This window comes from Mesitornis unicolor, unplaced genomic scaffold (genome assembly GCF_000695765.1).
Source record: "Mesitornis unicolor isolate BGI_N332 unplaced genomic scaffold, ASM69576v1 scaffold5188, whole genome shotgun sequence".
NCBI classification, from domain to species: domain Eukaryota; kingdom Metazoa; phylum Chordata; class Aves; order Mesitornithiformes; family Mesitornithidae; genus Mesitornis; species Mesitornis unicolor.
This window is the reverse complement of record NW_010203722.1, coordinates 29,794-51,183: the sequence shown is the minus strand read 5'-3', so window position 1 is coordinate 51,183 and position 21,390 is coordinate 29,794. Positions and strand designations below refer to the sequence as shown.

Here is a 21,390-nt window from a genome sequence, read left to right as displayed (position 1 = left end):
ATGTACAGTTACTCATCTTATCATGAGGTATGACCCCACCTTTTTTAAATCTTCAGAGAAAACCAAGTTACTCTGCATGTATGTGCACATGCACACAAAGAATTATTGGTGAACTACTCAAATTGCTCACTGAAACACTCCATAGTTGTCTCTTGCTGGAACAAGATCATCCAGGAGGCAAAGCAGTGTTAGTGCACAGCAAATTCACACCTCAGTCCCCAAAGCACTAACTTCTGCATGCAGAGAAACACTAAATGCATTTGGCAAACTACTAGAGCAGCAAGCATGTAAGGGATTTACAACTTAAGTGAGGGTCTCTTAGGACTAACACTGAACTTTGAGCACACAGCTATGTCAGCACAGCAGCTCAAGTCAAGCCTTACAGGGTAAACTGAGGATACTGCAAGAGTCTCTTCTGCAGACAATTTAAGTTATCTTTGAAGTTTAAGGTGTCTTGACAGACAAGAAACTGCCATCGTAGCTGTACGAACAGCAGAAATTCTGTCAACTTATTTTTGACAGCTAGGGGGCACAAATTTTATACCCATGTTATGCTAGGAAACGAAAGAGATAAAAAGAACCTGTTTTTCTAGGAGTTTCAGCCAAGCACACGTGTTAACTGTAAACTAAATTTCTCCTCTATTCATGTCAAGTTCAAGTCTCAAAAGTTTTAAGAGATCAAACTATTTAATCATCAGTCTTGTAATTCCTGGAGCACATTACTTTTGAGGAAAAAGTAATCCACCAACCATTTCTATTCCTTCATTACTGTTTGAGAGCTGGGAGAAAGGGTTATAGAGTACTTAAATTAAGATATTTAATTCTTTCTTCATCAAGGGACAATTTAAAAAATCTCTAATGTTAAGCACTGAACATTAAAAGAAGCTCCATGTGTAGCTCCACAGAGCTACACCTCTTGCACCAGTGAGCAGGCACTGATAGCCGGGTGCAGTCTTCACTGTGTCTGACAGTAGGCAGCAACGCTTACTTGTCACTTGCAAGGGAACACATGCATTCAAGAAGGGCGTGTTATTTCTTGGGCTGCTTATTCTTTAATCATCTTTTTTATGTAGGTCAAGCATCAAGAGTCTTTAAAGAGGTCATTCCTCTCATTCCAAACCCTCTTTTCTTGAACTCACTCTCCGCTGTTAATGAAACAGCTAATATATCACAGCCAGGTATTTTACAAAGCAACTATGACAATCCATCACAGTTAATCACCAAATGAAAACTGCAGAAGGAACAATTAAAAAGTAAATTAATCCCAGCAGATGCTGCACTATTTTCTCTCATTCTTCTCTTTCTTCCTGTCTACACTTACATTGAGTGCTGAAGAATGTAACACCAACCCTTACCACAGTTGCCCAGCACACACACAAACACACACACAGAATTTACTCCCTTGACTTCTGATGAACATCATTTTCTTATGAAAAAAGAGAGCACTTCAGTCAAGGTATTCCTATCTGTTCACATTTCACCATCTCTCTCCTACGTGTAGGCTGACAGTGCTTAAATGTAAAACTGAATAATCCAAGTATTTAGAAAAGCATCAATACTGATAAGGTACCACACTGTGTCTATCAAATGCTTCAAGCTGGTTAGTGACTTTTATACCAGAAAACATATCCTTCCCCTCATTTTTGGGAGGTTTTTCTGTAAAACATGCTAAAAATTCTTACTATAGTGGCATTAGTTTATATACTTTACCTTAGTCTGTCTAACAGAAAAATAATGAAATATAAAAAATCATAATGAAATGCAGTGTGTATTTGCATCTTAATACATTCACATTGCTAATTTTGGACATTTATGAAGTTGAGTATCTGTGTAGTAGAAATCAGGAAAAAAACTTTCTAAAATAAAGTGTGCTGCCTCTATTTCTGCAATCATCAACTCCCAAGTGCTTCCTTCATTTATTGCAAATTAAAATTATATCAGACATGAGACCTTTTCCTGGATCCGATTTAGCAAGGCAAAAGGAAAGAAATGTATCGACAGCATCCATACAGCACACTAGAGCTTCAGTCAGTCGTAACCATCCAAGAACCTCTGCTCTCCAAATTCACCAGAGATGTAGAGAGCAGAGAGTCTATAACATCAATGGGTGACTCAACAGCACACACATAGCAACTCCTTCAGAACTGAATTCCCTTGAGTGGAAAGCATGCTTTCACCATCAAGACTATTAACTTGGGGATATTTATTCCTATTTCCCCTACATATACCTCTTCTCTGGCAGTTACACATGGTTAATGACTTAATTAAAATAATTGGTACAAGCCTAAAGCTACAATTTTTGTTTAATATAGGAGGAATCTCTTATGGGATATTAAGTAAACATCTCCCACCACAACTTCAGATTCAGAAGACAGTTAATTCTCTTCTCAACATCCAGGCCAGTTCAGCTTAGTTTCCTTTAAGCAATTACTATGAGTTAAACATTGACACTCAAGGTCTGATGGGGGTAGTGTGCTACGGACAACAGAACAAGTGTGTGATTTCTGGATGTAGGAAAGGCATTAGATTGATACTGACTACACTAATTTTTTTCCTTTCAGCTTAAAAGCTTCATGTAGTTAAGCAATTATGTGCACTTCATTTTGATTCATATCTCTAATCTGGCTAAGTTCTACCTTGTGTTCATATGAGCAAGGCATTTTGTGGAGAAGGTAATGGCAGTGGCCTGTCCTGAAGAGAACAAGTTTTTGTTTTAAAGTCAGCTGAAATCAACAGAGATGAAGGCTCTGGCTTCCTTGAAGACCTTTTCAATCACTCTCTTGTACTTCTGTCTACATCAAAAGCAAACAGGACGGACTCACCATTCCAGCATTGAAACTTTTGTTGGTACTCCCCCATTCACTAACCTGTTCAGCTTTCTGATGGAAGATGGAGGACATATCCAGTAACGTGCTACGTTCATCCAAGGCTGCAGCAAACGCCTTCCATTCTTGCTCCAACTGACTTGCAATCTGTTTTATTTGCTGTGAAGCATAATGGCCAGACTCGACCAGGCGATTTGCTACCGACATGATGCGGTTTATGTTTACGTACACATTCTATGGAGAAGAAGGAGGAAAAATATACTGCAAGTTAGCAGACTACTTAAATATAGAGGCATACTTCTATAAACTTCTTCTTTATTACTGCACTGCTTAATAGACTGGTTTTATTTGCCAACTTCGTGCACGTCCAACTTTGGAATCTAGACGTATAATGTAACAGCCTATCTGTATTAACCACAAAGGAGAAGGACAACATGAAATGACCAGAGAGTCTCAAGCTAATGTAAATGGTCAGCTTAAACAAAATCGTATCATATGAAGACACATTATTACAATCAAGAGGAAAAGCTAGCCATATTTTGCAACAGCTTCAATAAGAATGTTTACAGATTTTCAAGCCAACAAGATATTCAGACAAACACTTTACAGGAAAGTCAAAGTATAATTAGTAAGCACTTGATCTGTCCATGGTATGTATGTGTGAAGCATCACTACAAATCTTTACATCAACTTATGAAAGTATTTCTACTTTTTAGCTAACAGAATACAGAACTCTGAGTTCTAAAAAGTTCAACAGTTTTTATTTTCCTGTCACTATATTGCCTCAGAGCTAGCACTGAGAACTTGACAAATGGGGTCAAAGATCAGAAAGATTCTTTAGCATCCTGGCATTACTTAGTGATGTCTCTTAGTCACTTTAGTTTTCTTTCCTTTTAGCTCAGATACCTATTTTTGGCCTAAAGTGTCTAAAATCTGTTCCTATTCTGATTCAGTATGAACAAACAATACTGAGTAGTTCTTCCAGAGCTACATGTATATAATGCTGAGTTGACACTTACTTCCATTGGGTTGACTTTCATACACCTTGAAAGAATCACAGGATGGCTGAGGTTGAAGATCATCTAGTCTAACCCCTCCACGCAAAGCAGGTTCAATCAGGGCAGGTTGTTCAGGGTCACGTCCAGTGGGATTCTGAGAACCTCTAAGGACTGAGAGACCACAGTCTCTCTGGGGAACCTGTTCCAGTTATTCTTAACGTTTAAATGGAATTTCTTATATTTCAATTTGGGCCCATTACCTCTTGTTGTGTTACTGGATACCATGTAGAAAAGTCTGGTTCTGTCTTCTTTAGTCCCTCCCATTAGTTTGTTTTTTTTAATATATGTAAGATCCCTCCTAAGCATTCTTTATCCACGGTAACCAATCCCAGCTCTCAGCCTCTTCTTTTGCAACAAAAGAATGCCACACAGGTACTTCAGAGAACTTGGTTATCATAACTTCCCAGAAAGGAAATTAGAGCTTTCCACATAATGCTATTCTGTGGGCACATTCTAATTTGTGTGTGTACACTTGGAACAACCCCAGCTCAGACCTGTTTTATTGACTACAGTGTCGCTTTTGTTCACAACACAGCAGACCCTTTGCTTGTCAACCCAGTCCACCACTTCTCACTTGATTGTTGGTCGTTTTCTTCCTCTCCTATCATTCTTACCCTAAAGCTCTTCTTATCAGGTAGTCCAGCTTCTGGCAAAGATACTTTTGCCCCACTTAGTCAAATAGCAATCCGTGACCCTCAAGAGAGGGTCTCAAAAGTTGCAGAAAGCAAAACCCTATTGCCAACGTCAGCTGTGTAAACAGTTGTTGATCTGCAGGATCCATCTACCCTCTCATGAGCAGGATTAAGAAGAAAACCATGAGGGCTCCCCTACCCTTGACCATTGCCCCTGGAGCCAGGTAGTCATGCTTGAAACTTTCCAGGTCATCCCTGGCAATATCCCTGGTGCTCACATGCAAGAGAGGCAGGAGGCAATAGTCTGAGGGCTGGACAAGCTTTGGCAGTCTTTCCACAAGGTCTCAAATCCAAGCCCCCAGCAGATAGCAAACTTTCATAGAGAATGAGTCAGGTTGGCAGATATGGGTGTCCCCTGCAGAAGCGAGCCTCCCATTACCATCACTCGCCTCTTCCTTTTGGTGCTCCTGCGAGGCTCAGATCAGATGGCACAGATGCTTTATTTGACAGCTCCCAGATTGTCAGTGGTCATGAAGTCAGTAAACCTATTCTATAGCTGCAAATCTTCAGGTGGAGCAGAAACCCTCCTAGTGCCAGAAGTCATTATCTTCCAACCTTCGTCATCATGGGAATCTTCACTTCCTAGACCGACAGGCACAGACTCTGCCTGACCCTACTCCCTTCAGCACAGTTAGTAGTTTGGGCTCTTGAAGCTACAGTGTTGGAAAAGATCTGGTAAATCTTTCTCATTATCTCTGATGCTGTGCAGAGTACTGATCTCCTCCTGCAGCTCCTTTACTTGGTGACACAGATCCTTAATAACTGCACACCCCCTGTAGGCAAGGAAACCACCTCCTGCTGTCCCAGCCTTGGCTAAAGGCCACAGGCATTCCCTGTAGCCCTGGACCTTCAGAGCTGTGTCCTCCCTTCTGGAGCTCCCCCTGGCCTGAGGTCTCTGATGTTACAGGGATAGTCAGTCCAGCAGCAGCTGGGAACTGTGCCCTGGAGTACATCACCACCATTGCAGAGGACATCCAGTCCTGTTCTGAATGGAGTTGCGGGCCCTCTCTGCACGAACTGCAGCAAAAACTGCTGTGTCCATTGGCTGCTTCTGTTAGCTGCACTCATTCTTGCCTGTATCCTAAAAATTTACTGGTGGGGCCAAACACTATCACACAGAATGGCTGGGAAGAAAACAAGGAACATAATTAAAATCTCAACATTCTGCAGTGAAATATTTTTCCCTCTCGTCCATGCAGTGCTTTCTGGAATGCCAGCAGGCAGGAAATGCCATGGAGCAGTTAGCTACCTGCCAGCAGCAGCATCACAACCTTTCCCAGTCAAGAGCTGAGGAACTGAGGCCAGTGAGCCAGGGGGAACAGAGCTGACTACAACAAGTCTCAGTAAAGGCCACAGATCAACAAGTGACATAACAACAAAACCTGAACCTGTATGGAAAACTGTATGGTTATATTGCTGTTAAGAGATGTGAAGAGCAGCCTGTGCCAAAATCTGACTACAACCCTGACAGTAAGAGAAGTCAGGGGAGAACGGTGGCACATTGGCACCCAATGCCATGTAGATGCTGAGCATCTAAAGTGCTACCATTACCTGTTGGCATCAAGCCACTGCCTAGAGCCTGACACTGACTGGCTGGAGCAAGCAAGCACTGTAGTTTCTACAGGCTTCACTGTGCTGACTCATCTGAGCAGTAATTGGCACAGGTCTCTATTAATTGTAACTGTATGCACATATGCAAGCAGGAGCACACCTGACATAGCCTACACCTCAGCTGGTCCACTTAATAAACTGAGCACAGCAGTTGGCCATTTTTCCTCCCTGCACAATACTACCTTTTCATTTTTGAGGTTATCTGTGCTCTCCTCCTAAGCACAGTCAAACAACTGGAACAGAACTGTCATTTAAAAAAAAATTTAAAAGTCTGGAGAGCATTTTGGCCTATTAAAGTGTATGTAGCATAAACAAAAGAAATTAATCCAGAAAACCATTACATGGTCTTTGCAGTGGTATGAAAAAACATGTATCAAAAGAGAAAAGAATAAAGGCTATATTAGACTGCCATTTGAATTGTTTGTACATCATAATAAAGGAATTTTGGAAATTCTGGAACATCAGTTAGATTTGAAGGACAGGACACCATAAATGTACAGTTAAACAAATCAAAACTGAGCTGTGGTTAAAATGTATTTTCCCATGTCAATCTGGCTTCATGAGTGTGGAAGAATAACTCCTGTATGAATATGAATGAATACGCTGACAATTGAACACTTTCCAAGCTACGTGTACCATGTTCTTATCCTCAAAAAAAAAAAAAAATCTTATAATAACCTCAACCTTTATTTTTCCACCCACTGCCATATCCCTCACTACCTGATGTACCTACTAAAGGTCGCATTTCAGTATGTTAGAATGAAATGACCCAAATGAGACAGATTTAGTTAAGGAAAATCTCAAATAGCAGCTCACTACACTTGGACTGCCTTTAACTGATCCCTGAAGGTTAACAAGTTTTATTCAGTTTTCTAAAAGACAGACAGGTCCACTGCCACTGTATTATATGACAAATGCATATTTTGTGCACTGCTTTAGAAGCATTGTTCCAAGTAAGCCAGTGCTCATTCCCCGGGGACTGACATCTTATTAATTGCATAGCTCTACATCCTGGTTTTAGTTCAAGAAGCAACGGCTAGCATGTAATAACTGTTAAAGACTTATTCAGCCATCTCATTTACATCATGACAATCTGCATGAAACATTTGCAGCTTCTAAGTGTGCATCAACTGTCTAAAAAGTGAAAGGCTAACGTGATAGTGCATTTCTTTCCTTGTGTTACATGACTATTGTAACAAAACTAAAAAGGGAACAATTCAAGCTGCTGCATTACAGTATGTATAGTAAGTACATGAATGTATTTAGTAAATCATTTTCTCTCACAATGCCCTTTAGCCAGAAGCTGAAAAGACACCTTACAATATCTGGAAAGCTCCTCATTGCAGAATTATTTCTTAAAGTGAGTGTACATACAAAAAAGTATTGCTCAGCAAGGCAACACAGATTAGTAGCCTAATACAAGCTGCAGTGCACTGTGTCATTCTTTCGTGTGTGCCTGAAAGGTAAGTACACAGGCGAAAATATAGGTGACAACCTGTCAGCTTAACTGAACTTCTATCACACTCGATACAAAATAAAGCTGGCAGATGCCCTGAAGGCTCTATTTTATTTCCTGATTTTCCCAGACCCATTTAGAAAATGTTTGTTTAGCGCTAAGATTTCAAACAGTAGTTTTCTGACACAGAAACTATTAAGCATTCCGTGTCAAAAACAAGTACCTCAGCAACATGGTCTATAAGCATCATAACTGGCACCTCTATACAGAATGTAGTGAGTTTGAACTATTTGTTTGTGATGAATATATTTTAGCAATGGCATTCCCAAATCATGTTCCACTTCACAAATGGCCACTAAGACAAGGTGTAGCATTAATGCATGAAATAACACCTGCTTTAATGATTTTAAAGTTTTCTAATCTCTTCCATTCTCACTCCTGCAGCAACAGTACAACTCTCAATTTGGGAATCCAAGTTTCAAAGATAAGGGCTGTAGAATAGCTAAAGGGATCACTTGATCTCCTCCCTTGGAAAAAAAAAAATAAACTCAGCAACGTCCAGACTACAATTAAGCAAAGTGCTTAACCTGTCTTCAACTACAAGGATCCTCAAAATATTCTCAGGTAACTATTTAACCATTGCTAGTAGCAGTGGAATGACTGAAATATAATTCCACTCTAACTTCCTCCAAATTTATCAGTTCTCTCTTTCATTTTTCATGGTGGATGTGGGGAATCTTACTGCAAGACTATATAGTCCAACACCGCTTTCCTTCCTCTCTTACTTTTCACTTAGCTTCACTTTCTCAAAGTAAATGTCCATGCCTTCAGCCTCTCTTTACAGCCATGTAATGTTCATCTGGATGTTTCCCGTTACAACATTAAGTATGGGGCTCTAAACTGGACTTAGTTCTCTAGTGGGACCAACTGAATGAAAGCAAATTATTTACAAATTTTAAGCTCAGCACCATCAAGAAGTATCAAGAGTGAAACAAGATTTAGTTCTTCACAGTAATACCACTATTCCTTTAGTTCATGATCCAATGACATAAACATCCTTGTTGCTGTATGAACATCCCTCTAGCTGACTGCTTTTTAAAACTGGTTTATTTGCTTCTGCCTTCTTAAGGGTTGCACATCTAGCCTATTCTATTTCATCTTGTCAACTTCGTGGGTGCTCCTCAGAAGCCGGAAATAGCCTGAACTCATTTTGCCTTTTCAGTCTCCTCTCAGGTTGGTCGCATCCAGACATTGTGTCTAAGCATTAACTGCTCTGGCATCAGAAAGATTTCCTTATGGGCATGAACTCAAAAAACAACCTCTGTCTGACCAAAAAAAAAAAAAAAAAATCCACAAATCCATGGTATGCTTAAGCTATGGTTATTCAGAACTACCAAAAACCTGACTGAACACATTTTACCTACTCTGCTGCCCTATCCTCATTTTGAGTTTTTGCCTTGTCTATTCAGGATGTTAGACTAGTTGGACAGTTAATGGATTTTACCAATTTTATTTACTTATTTTGACTGAAAGCCTCACTTGAGCAACCTATTAGTCTAAAAAACAAAAACATACAAAATGGACATGTTCTCCCCCAAGATTTCTCTTATTCACTATTATTCACCTTTCTGCACAGTCTTTTGTTACAAATCTGCACTTCAAAGCAATCCAAGGAAGAATGCACAATTCATAACCTATGGTCTTGCTCTCATTTGCTGAGGTCTCAGAGGACCCAAAGGAGTCTAGAATTCACATGGTGCTTAAGTCTGTCTCAAGTGACAACCCCGTATGGTTACAAAAACACATTTCAAATAAAAGGCAGCTCAAAAGTGAAAAATATCATTAGTACAAGAAAAAAGTCACACTAGCTGTCAGCTAAGCTGATTTTACCTCGTCTAACCTTCTTAATGTTTACACTTGTACCAGTCCCTGTGGCTGGATTTAAGCAAGCCAACCCAAGTACGTCATCTTTGTAACTTTTAACTCTGTAAACCCAGTGAGATTCAAGCATTGTGTTCATACGTTAATCTCCCAGACTCTCACCAGAGCTCATCTCTGGCACTCTCTTTTTGGATGATATTAATTATTTGATTACCACCTTGATAAAGCCATCTATTATATGCAAACAGCCTGTTCTGAGAACAGTATTAATCAACTTAGCAATATGTTTACAGTTGACATAAGATTTTTTTTGGATTATGGCTAATAAACATAGCTACCTATCAGCCTCAAAACAAGAAGTAGTCATAGCATGCCCCTTTCTCCAAGGAAAGCTTCCTTCTGCCTACGTCACTTTCTAATCATCTTGACCCTCACCTGTGCAGTGAGGGGCACAATTAGGCTTTAATGAAAGCAAGGCCATTTGTTCTAGCAAGAAGAATAGCAGAAACAATTTGAGTAGATAACACCATCCTCATCCATATTTCACATGATTGCTTTTGTTTCCCTTTTGTGACACAGAAAGTGCATGGAAAGCAGCAGAAAAAAGAGTGGACAGATGCAGAATCAGTCTCTCCCACTCTTGCATACAAGACTGACTAAGCATATAATCATGGGTATTTTGTATTTGCAGTTCAAAAACTAGACAGATAATTTTTTTTTATTTGCAACTCCTATGATGTCCTATTTGAAAGTTCATCCCTTAAAAGGTACTAAAAACTTGTTTTGAGAAGTGAAGCACCCGAAGAGGAACTTCAAGCCGAAACTGAGTATTGCTTAAGTCCAATAAATCTCAGGACTTGACAACAGCAATTTACTGTTGCTGAAAGCAGGCCTTTTAAATGATACTGAAAAACCATCCTCATCTTTAGATAAAAGAATCATGAGTTCATTCTTCCACACAGTTAGGAAAGATAGGATCTGCTTGCTCTGTAAAGATGCAGCCTTGACATTTATCAGTGCACAGCCTCATGGCTTCAGTAATAGCAGGTCACATACCTACAGCTGCACATGTGAACTATCTTTCAGACAGCAGCCACATAAACCTGTGTGTTAAGCAGTGGTAACCAAATAAATGTCCATCTTCAATGTGCATCACTGCTTTCTCTCCAACAGTTTCACTGCAATGAGAATCAGTCTGCGTATTAAGCTTAAGACCTTCATGAACTTATTCCCGTTACCTTGAAGTGCAACCACATGAGCCTATCACATACAGAACACACAAGATTCCTAGACATATTACTTGCTAATGCAATTACTGAAAGTAGTTAAATTCACTCCCCCAATGTATTCCATACCTATTTGTTTTACAACATTTGATTTCAACTTCCAGCTACTTTGTGTTGCAACACTGAAAACTGAATTCTAAAAATGGCAGAAAGCCATTACAAGGAAAAAAGAAATACTCACCAAATCCTCTTTGTCTTTGATCTAACTAACTCCTGTTTATGACAGGAACTAAGTAGCTTTCACCATGGTTTACATTCAGGTGGCTCATTTCAGACTGGAAGGCTGGATTAAAATTTTGGCATCTCGCCCAAAGGCCGTCAGTCTTTCCCACCCGAGTATGGCATAAGCAGCTGCAGAAACTGCCCTCCTGGACCTTGCAGAAAGCCAAGCTGCTACTCGGGAAGGAAGGGGAGATGGGAGAGCCAGCTATTGACAGAGGGTAGCACCTGCTGTGAAGGGAGCATGCGCCCTGCAGCAACCAGAATGTATTGAGAAAAGCAGCTGCAACATCAATTATCAGGGTTAAGCTGTGACCAAGTGCAAGAGGTTGCATTTAGCTGCTTGGGCAGCATTTATTCTTTGAACAGCCCTTCCTCATCTAAAGTAAGCCTAAGGAAACTGCCTAGAAAGCAACATCTGTGAGGGTCCAACTAGGGCGTTCAAAATAAGCCTTCAAATTCTCCTGCATATAATAATAAACCTAATATGTAGTTGTAACTCTTCCTTCTTCTACCTCATCCAATTGAATACATTTGCATGGCTGTAGATGGGTTAAAAGTTAAATTCCATCTCTAGTGTCAAAGCATTCAGGTAAGTGATCTTAAATCAACTCTGATTACTGCAGAGTTACACTGACAGGAACAGTGGACAAACAGCACAGAGTGTTTGTGAAGGGAGAAGCTGAACACGCTTGCAGGAGTTAACATCATCCGACATTTTTCCAGTTAAAATCTAACAAAAAATAAGGCCTATCCAAATTAAATCAGCTCACTTCATTTTTTTTTCATACCACATTCAGTCTAATTTTTCTCCCTAATCTACATGTAAGGCTTTTGCCATTGAACCAAATAAACCCCAGAAAACCTGAATGCTGCTTAAATCAAAACCAGGGAGTGGTCAGTTTGAATTTTTATTTTCCTATTCTGTGCCAAAGAACCTCTTTTCTTTGGGACTACGCTACAGAAACATCAAAAAACTGCAGCTTGTTTTTCCTTTCTTGAATATCTGGGCTGTTTAATTTGCCCCAGATTTAAGCTGCTCCTTGCATGCTTCAAGAAAACATTGTACAGGCTGAGAAAAAGTCCTCTGTAATTAACACATATGATTACTACAGGCAAAATGGAGATTAACAGAAAAAGACTAACAGCAGGACTAACTAAACAGAACAGGACAGATTATACTACACCACTCAAGTGTTTCGTACTGTTGACAGCATCTGAACAGTATGGAAGGAGGTGGGGGGGGAAAGCCATCCAATTTGAAGAAAAGAGGACAACAGTGACTAATACCACAACAGGCTTACAGAAGAAGAATTTAACCTTTAGAGTACAAGCCCAAGAATTGCCTGGAAGGCCATCCAAAATTACTAAGCTCCAGAAGTCATGTCAACGACTCCTACTGAACTTCTGTGAGTTTCTTTCTGCTCTAGTTTATATGCAGAGCAATGAGCAACAGCAATGAGGTACTCCGTAAAGGAGCAATTCCCCGTGCCTGTGGAGTGAACCTACACCTTCCAAACCTAATGGCCAAAGTTACACCCATATATGATGTCCCATAACTTATGTTTGCCAGCATTTCTTTTTCTCTTTTCAAAAAGTTCATATAGATTTTTATTTTTTAAAACTTTTGCAAACATAGCAGAGTTGCAAAAGAAGAAAATGTACCTTTCCCTGCTCATACCTCCAATTGCCTTAACTCTAGCAATACCACACACAAGAGCTGCCTTACTAGTCCATCCCTGATTTCAAAAGATATTTAATGTAGGTTAGTTTACTTTGCCATTCTCTCTTTCCACAAGTAGCAGTTTTGTCCTACAAAAACACTCTCTTTCAAGAGTCAATTGTTTCAACCATATTGAATTCAATTCCCATCTCTGGACTGCCACGGATGTTAATTTCTAACAAGAGTGGTAGTGTTCTTCCTTTACTGAGAGGACAGCCAGGGACTGGATTTAGGCCCAGACTCTCAAAGGTATTTAAACACCTCCAATCTGCTTATTGAAAAGGACCTAAAATACACTTGAGAATTTAGTCCCCATGTCAGAACAAGAATTTATGAAACTGAAAATCAGCAGCTTTCACTCACCGTCAGTTAAAATACAAATTTTTAATTACAGGCTACTCGTAGCTCATCCTAAGATCATATTTGACAAAAAATTGTTTTGTTTAGCTCCATTCTACTATGCCAGAAATGAGAAGTGTGTCTTCTTAAAAACAGGGAAAATTATTATACCAGGCTCGGCTACTGATCACTACTTCTCAGAGCTTTTTGTCTGAGTTGCAATCTATTCAGAAGATCCTGAGAGCTATTTCTTTCTGTATAGAGTGTTAAATTCCATATTACATGATTCCCTGAAATTTCCTAAAAGACTCAAAGCAGTACTCAAACACACATCCCAGGTTGTAGAAGTTCGGATGTTTATATTTGAGAAGTGTCAAGGTTTTGTTGAATACTGCTATTGGTCAAAATAACTTTGTTGCTTGATCGCAGTACCTCTGTAGTTGGCCACCCTCTATTTTCCTCCTTTGTGTTTCGTAATTTCACTGCTCAAATACAAATTTGCCCTATATGTAACAGAAGGAATGACTTATGCGTATGATTTACGAATTATACCTTAACAAATAGACATCATGTCAGTGCTGTGAAGTGAGGCCTGTTCTTACCATACAGTTCATGGCAAAGTGATTGTGCTGTGTCTGAAGCTCCATCGCGTGGGGGTGACTGGTTCCAATCTCTGTGTAGCTGTTCAGAAACAGACCTTTGTTGTGTGTGATCCAGTCAAACATCTACAAGAAAATATTAAGGAAAGAAAACAAATCACTAGTGTGTTGTGGCAGAAATCACAGACAAGTAACATGAGAAATCTGTGAACACAGAAGACAGAAACAGTCTAAGGCCACAAAAATTAACACTGACGCTCTTTCCATTTTAAGTTACTATACATTTTAACAAAATCACTGCTGAAATCCGATTTTTGGGACCAAACAGCTGAGACTGTTAAATCTTTACTATAGTTTTTCATCTCAACAAGCTACAGTACAGTCATAGTCACAAAATCATAAACTTCACTACTACAAAGAAGTCATAGTAAACAAACAGGTTTGGAGCACAGCCCTGAGTTACCAAGCTTGTACTTACTTTAGTGTCAGTATTTCATGATGTCAGCAGTTTAGTAATTTAGAATGAAAATGGCAACTCATGGAAATTAAATATAAATTCATTCTTGCTGATCAAGTACTTCAGCAGCAAGTTTAAGATTTTTAGTTCATAACTTTACAGCAGATTTGAAAACAACTTTTCTGTTGCTGAACAATTTTTAAAAAACTGTATTTGAGCACAGTTACACATTACCTTCTTCCAGATAAGTTTAAGAACAGTCATTAAATACATTTATTCTTATGGTTGGGGTTGGGTTTTTTGTTTGGTTGGTTTGGTTTTGGTGCATTTTTTAAAGTATTTTAAGATTCAAACAAATTTTAGGTAAGACCTTATCTGTCAATGACCATCAGTGGAGGTACATAGGTATGTGAACAGCAGCACTGGATGACAAATTTTTCAAAGGCCAAGCAACACAGCAAAAAGCTAAGTTTAACACACACCACTCCCCATCCTCGCAGTGGCTTGAAATCTTCACTATCTCTCAATTCAAAAGACCCACCTACTCTCTGGATAAGCTGAAAATGATTATTCAGAAAAAAAAAATGGTAGCAACATAAGTACTCAGCATATTTTAGAAGATCTTTAAATAACAGAGCATTATCAAATCCATCATTCCACCCAGGTACACAACAAATCAAATTTTAAGTTGAGCACAACATGATAAGGACTGCAAACAAACAAAAGTTTAAAGAGCTTCGAGAGCTGATCCTAACATTTTCAGTTTCTTATTTAGACTACTGTGAAGATGTGTTAGAACATTATTCAAAGTAGGCACTGGTCATGCTTGCAATCACCTTTCTCTAGGTAGTCTGACTTAGCTGCCTTCAAATACCCACAGGGCAATTCCAATCAGATTCCCTCCCACCTCACCTCTTTCTTGCCTTCTATTCCACACCAGCCCAGATTTCTTGCACAAAGAGTTATGCAAGTCCTCCAAAACAAATGTATTTCTTTCTCCCCATCCAATACACTTTATTTTTCCAACACAGATCCAGCCCTTTCCCACACCTGACTAAACCACATAGACATACACTAATGAAGAAGCCCTGAGCTATGAAATCTAATCTGACACCAGCAGTGAAATAAGGGCTGCAAATGGATTAAGGCAAGCACCTTAATCCACAAATGATTTTAGATACCACACAAACCTTCTTTTTAATCTTTTTCTACTGGTTGATGAGAGAATAAAGTCCTAGGTATGCTAGCTGCTGTCAACCCCAATTTGAGGTGCATAACATTTCCCTCTATTTTGAAAGAAAGATGCATTAATTTAATATAGACTTATTCTTAGAATCAGAAACCTAGAAAACAGAGAGAAGAGCTTATGCAACCACATGGCAGGACAGAGAGCAACCCCACAGGCTTGAGTATTTCACAAGAAGTTTCTCAAAACACAAGATATGTAGGCAAATTTAGATGAGTAAATGAAGAATATATCTTTCAATACCACATAAGCATTATCAAAGTACCTTTAGTTCATGCTGTAATAAAGAGTAATAAATGATGCAATTAAGTGACTGAAAGGTTGCTAAAAATAATTTCAGGGCCGAAAGAGCAATATTAGACCAACAGCTTGACATTTTTCTAAATAATTTTATAACTCTAAATTCACTTGACAGATTTTTTTTCAGTTCTTTACATGCCCCTATTATTTTCAGCTATACCATTCAGTAAACACTTACTTTAAATGGTACTTTTAAAAAAGTATTTCTTTTTAAAACACAGCAGAAAACATTAAGAGTAGTGTAGAGAAAGTCCGTGAGCTGAAATGATTGGGGTAAGGGAAAGTACAGGGGAAGAAAACAGAGGAAGGAGGAGGAAGGAGAAGTATTATATGTGTTTGCTTTGTTTTTACTGTTCACCATGCATCTGCTTATGACCAATGCTGGAGGGCACTTCCTTGAAGTTATTTGTTTCATGGTAACATGTTAATAATAACTGATTGCAAAATCATCCTATAGGAAAACAGACCTTATTTGAGCTCATCTAAAAGTGCACTGTCTGCCATATTTCCTCTTCAGATTCCATGACAATCAAGGGCTTTCTCATTTGAAGGGACTGATTAGCCTGAAACATTGTGAGATCACTCAGTCCCCTGTTAGTAACATATGCACTGTCAGAAGAGATACATCAGTTTTTAGCCTGGGACTTTAAATCCTACATCAATGAAGCAGTTCCCAATGTCAGCCTCTTCAAAGTTCGTCAACTGCCTGTCACTCAAATCCTGAGGGTCGCTCAAAAAGAGACAGATGCAGTCCTTAATCATCTGTATTTATAAAGTATACAGTATTTATCTTTACTTGATGCATGCAAAAGCACCTGTCTGGAAGAAAAACTTACCTAAGCAAAACCTTTAAAGTCACTACCACTTAAAATTTTCTTCGGTGAGAGCTACCTGTGTTCTTTACTGCCTAGAACTACTACCCCAACCTCTTTACTCCAGAAGACTAAGAGTCACTCTCAAACAAGAAATCCTTTATTTCTCATTAAAAGGCTAGTGAATAAAGACAAAAATTACTATTTGCAGTTATCCCTGGTACCTCTTTCAAGTCCATCAAGCTTTGCTCCTGCCAATGGCAGCATCCGTTTTTATTCCCCTCCCCCACCCCCTTACCTTTTCAGCATCCTGCTCAAACAGCCTGAGCTGAAAGCATTGGTCCAATTTCAATTTCCGCACATGCCACATCTGATGCAGATGCTGCCGTGTTGAGTGCAGCCTGTCCAGCATGGTGGATACTTTGGGTAAAAGGTTCTGTAAGTCTGCATTCCCTGACCCAGAGTTCTTTTTGGGGAAGCTATCGCTGCTCTGTATCCGCTGGAGCAGCTTTTGTCCTTCCACATCAAGGTCCTCGATGGGGGCCTTAATGACTTTCTTCTTTAATTGTGAATGCTCCTCTATCATATTGCGAGCACCTTCCAGGTCCTGAGGCATTTCCTTTTTTGACAATATATCTTGCAGTTCCTCCAGCCTGGACAGCATATGGGTTGCATTGCTAATGTAGTCCTCAAAGGCAACTCTGATTTCTATCCACTCCTCATGGTTGTACTCCAAACAGCCATCAAATTCTGGGGTTAGCTGAGAAGGATCAACTACTTTGGTAAGGCCTTCCAGAGACACCATATTTGTCTAAAACAAAAATGAAAATTTAAAAATGCTGTTACTAAAATGAATTTGAAATTTTCTTTCAAGTTTTTGTTTTCCCATGTTAAGAGTTGATAATTTTGCTCATGAAGTCCACGTGACTTAACTTTTCTCATACACTTCTTATCAAATATCAGTTCTGATCAGCCTCCTGTCATGCAGGTTTTTCCTCAAATGAGAGAAATATTTTATTTCTTTCTTACCTCGCTACACTTAAGGAGAAAACAGTAACCACTCTTTTGACTACTGTTTTGTAATAGTACACTACTTTGTGTATTGTAAAGCAGCAGGAGGATAACGGCAAGGTTCAGCTGGCTGCTTTCCCCTGCACAGGATGCTGGTGATACCATGACTACCCCAGTGTAGACCAAGAAAACAAACAGATGAAACCCAGCTTTTTACTATTAGGGGTAAAACCCTAATTCCATCATTCTCAAGCTCATGCAGAAAAAGAATATAAATGACAACATGCAAAACGACCTAGTCTAAGTACATGAAGAAAACTCCATTCCGTCTAGCACCACTGGGCTAACGTACCCCTTCTCTCATGCAGAACATAATTTATCTGAGTTTTCAAGATACTGATCAGTAGTGAGCACATTGAAAACCATGAAATAAATGTAAATTTGTATACTGTAGTGGAAATTACCTCAAACTCAAACTTAGAGCTGCCAAAGTTAGTCCTCTGTTTCTGCCAGAAATTGTCTGGCTTGATTATCAGTGCAACATGAATACAACATGGAAAGGATTCCTGTAAAATCTTCAGCAGAGGCTTTATGGAGTCCCATTTTGACCCACGCATATCTACAATGACGGTGAATCCTCGTTTACATACTTCCTCACTGCAGAAAAAAGAAAAGGTTATCAAGCAAGCATTACAACTTTAATCACAGCACTCTACTGCACTACACTGTCTAACTAACGTGGTCTCCTCAGCTGTCATACCCTAGGGTTTCACTGCTGACGAGCTAACACATAGAGCAGATCACATGAACCTCTCAGGAAGCTTCTCACCCCTCTGCAAAACTAGCTTTACACTTGTTGCTGATTTGATAATCTGCCTTTATCTCCTCTTTCATTTTCATTATTTATATTAATGATGATTCATCTTCCAGTCTTGTTTCTTCTTCCCCTTAAACACACCACTTACTGAAGCAGCAATTTACAATTGACTCTTCAGAACACACACACACGCTGATAATATTCATGCCTTCGCAATGACTAAGAGGTTCCTCTAAAAGACAGAAGATGGCATATTGTTCTTACCTACCACTTCCACAACTTTTTAAAACTGTCTCAGATCTAGTCCCATATTGTATGAGAGTTAAAGAGTATTACTTCGTAGAGGGAAAAATAAAACCTTTATGGAGAATTCCTCCTGTACCAGGATTGATTTGTGGATAGTTAATGGATAAGAAAGCATTTCACGGCTGTGAAGAAAACCGCATCAACCTGTACCTAAAAAAATTGAGCTCAATCTTGCTGTCCAAAAGTCGACAGACCTTACACTCAAATTCTCTGGCAACTCTTCTGAGAATGACAGATTTAATTTCTTTTCATCAATACTTTTTGCATGCTTAATGCTTTCCACTGCTCAAAAGCAGCAATCACCACCACCACCAGAAATTTTGATTTTGTTCCAGTAGAATTTCCTACGTGACCCTTTTAACATGGAAAAGTAAAATATTTCAAAATCAACGTGTCACAGCCAATAGACTACCAAAAGGGACCAAATAGCCATTGTTTGAGTGCATGAGTCATTTTCAGGGATGTGACTAATGTAAATGCAATTCTGGAGTTCATGTGGTGAGGTTTTAAGAGTGTGCAAGGAGTAGGGAAGCTTCACTGGCATACTTCACACAGTCTCACTGGTCACACTGCAGAAAGATGACTTTACGACTGATGCAGGAGAGCAGAAAAGCTTCTGAAAGAAGTGGTAATACATGTTCCTTAGAGGAGGAGGTATTTTTAAAGTTGTTTGGATTTTGTGGGTTTTTTTGAGGGGAAGTGGGTTGCGGAGGAGAGGAACTCACACCATTTAAAAAAGTTTATCAAGATAAAACACTGGCTGTTCCACCTGCTCCCAGGAATGCCAAAAATGGTAATGGTGGCAGGAAAATACATTAAAATTTACTACCTTAGAATACACATAGGTTACAACGTACAATTTTCTGATCACGTGAAAAAGTTTCCTAACAGCCTCACGGGGTTAAAGGACAAAAGCAACTACTGGAAAGATACACACATTATTGAAAAGCTGCATAATATTATACAAGCACTGCTCAGCCCATCCCTACCCTACCACACAAACTGACCATTGTGCGAGGACTACTTGCTACTAACTCACAAAGCATACGTCTACTCATCTACTCGGGTGTACAAAGCAGCCCCTCATCATGTGGTATGATGCAGACGTGTCCTCCTGCCATGTGGCGGATGATATTTAATTATCTGACAAAGGATTAATCTCTTTTGGCCAAGGATCACAAAAACTGTTGTGGGAGGCTTTAGCCACCCAAGGTCATCTGTTAGGTAATACCTGCACTAATACCTGGTCCAGTCAACACTGATGACTTAAATTTAGCAGTATTTTTAAATCAAATACATCATTAAAATTGTGAGACTGAATCACCTTAAGTGTTTAGATCTCTTGCCAAACAACGGATTCCTCTGAATCTTCAGCCACCTAGAATAACAGTACTGCAATAACTAATTAACAGACCAACTGCGTGGGGCTATTTGTACCAACTGGGAGTTCTTAATTAGCAACAGTTGTGTGACCAGTCCTTAAAACATGACTTGTATGAAAGTTTTTTAATAAAGTTCCTATTATTCTCAAAGCTTTGCCATACTTGCAGAGACACAAAAACTTGCACCAACTTTTTATTTTAAATCTATTGATGCTAAACAGCTCTCCACAGGTTTACCAGAGACCTAGACAAGCAATATTATGTATCTCTCTCCTAGTTATTCCTGTACTATATCAGGATACTGTAACTTATCTAACACAAGTAACAAGAGTGTTGTGCTGACCTCAGTCCACACAAGGAGTACTGTGAATGATGACCAGCATGTTTCTAATTGCTGATGCACTGAAAGCCTTTCAGTTGTATTTGCAATCTTCAATATGTTCACAGCAACATGGCATGACAGTGCTATTTCCACACAACCTACTTCCAGCTAAAGCACACCCATTGTCCTGCCAACAGCCTTCCTTCTACAGGGCAGAGTAATTATTTAGGTCTTTTATAAAAAAGCAGTCTGAAAACAGTAACTGACAGAACTTCATATGAAATTGCTAATTTTCTTAACCTGCTCAGTATTCTACAATGTGCATGTACGGCAATATAATCCATTTATTTTGTTCTATAGCTTCAGAACTTATCAAGTGACCATCACTTACCTAGGAATACACGCTAGATATGAAATTAGTCTTCTAAGGTCTTCTTGCCGTATTCTATCATGATTACTACGAGCTGGAAACGTTAGAATGGGACCTCCACGCTTATCTCTGCCACCTGAAAAATAGTAATAAATAAAAAATTTTAAAAAACCAACCCACAGCATAACACCATTTGGGTTTGCAAAACTAATCTGCAGAATGCTTTTGGAAAAACTAAGTCTTACACTGTTGCATGAATATCCACTTTAAAAAAAAATTATTTCAACTTAAATGCCAACACTGTCACTTAGAGAGCAGTTTAAAACTGAATTTCAGGAGTATCAATAAGCATATTGCCACAATTCCTACGATGAAGAAGTATCTGTCAAAAAAATTGAAACAAAGAATAATCATAGCATTACACTTACACATTACAGTCACATTCAAGTTTGACTGGCAGCGTGAAGTCTCCAGCAATGGTGCTTTGTTGTGTTTAATTTTTTAATCACCAATTGTACATTATTTACGTATACATATGATATATGACATATACATATAATTACATATAGAGTTATGTTACTTTGTAGGCAAATATTTAGAGGATACTCAGTGTTAACTTCATTTCTATCACAGAGATTAGGTGTATAGTATTTCACACCCAATGCATATGCAAGATGA

General features: G+C 39.0%; 1 protein-coding gene across 1 annotated transcript in view; it reads right to left on the bottom strand.

The window, feature by feature from the left end:
* The window catches only part of LOC104545613 (triple functional domain protein-like), a gene marked incomplete at its 3' end in the record, with an annotated part of 50,414 nt that overhangs the window by 18,682 nt on the left and 10,342 nt on the right, over positions 1 to 21,390 (bottom strand). The window contains exons 3-7 of the mRNA XM_010190800.1: positions 20,734 to 20,848; positions 17,980 to 18,172; positions 16,803 to 17,315; positions 13,693 to 13,815; positions 2,868 to 3,059 (exon numbers count right to left, since the gene is read on the bottom strand). Of these exons, the coding sequence (XP_010189102.1) occupies positions 2,868 to 3,059; positions 13,693 to 13,815; positions 16,803 to 17,315; positions 17,980 to 18,172; positions 20,734 to 20,848 (1,136 nt within the window). The remainder of the gene's footprint in view (positions 1 to 2,867; positions 3,060 to 13,692; positions 13,816 to 16,802; positions 17,316 to 17,979; positions 18,173 to 20,733; positions 20,849 to 21,390) is intronic.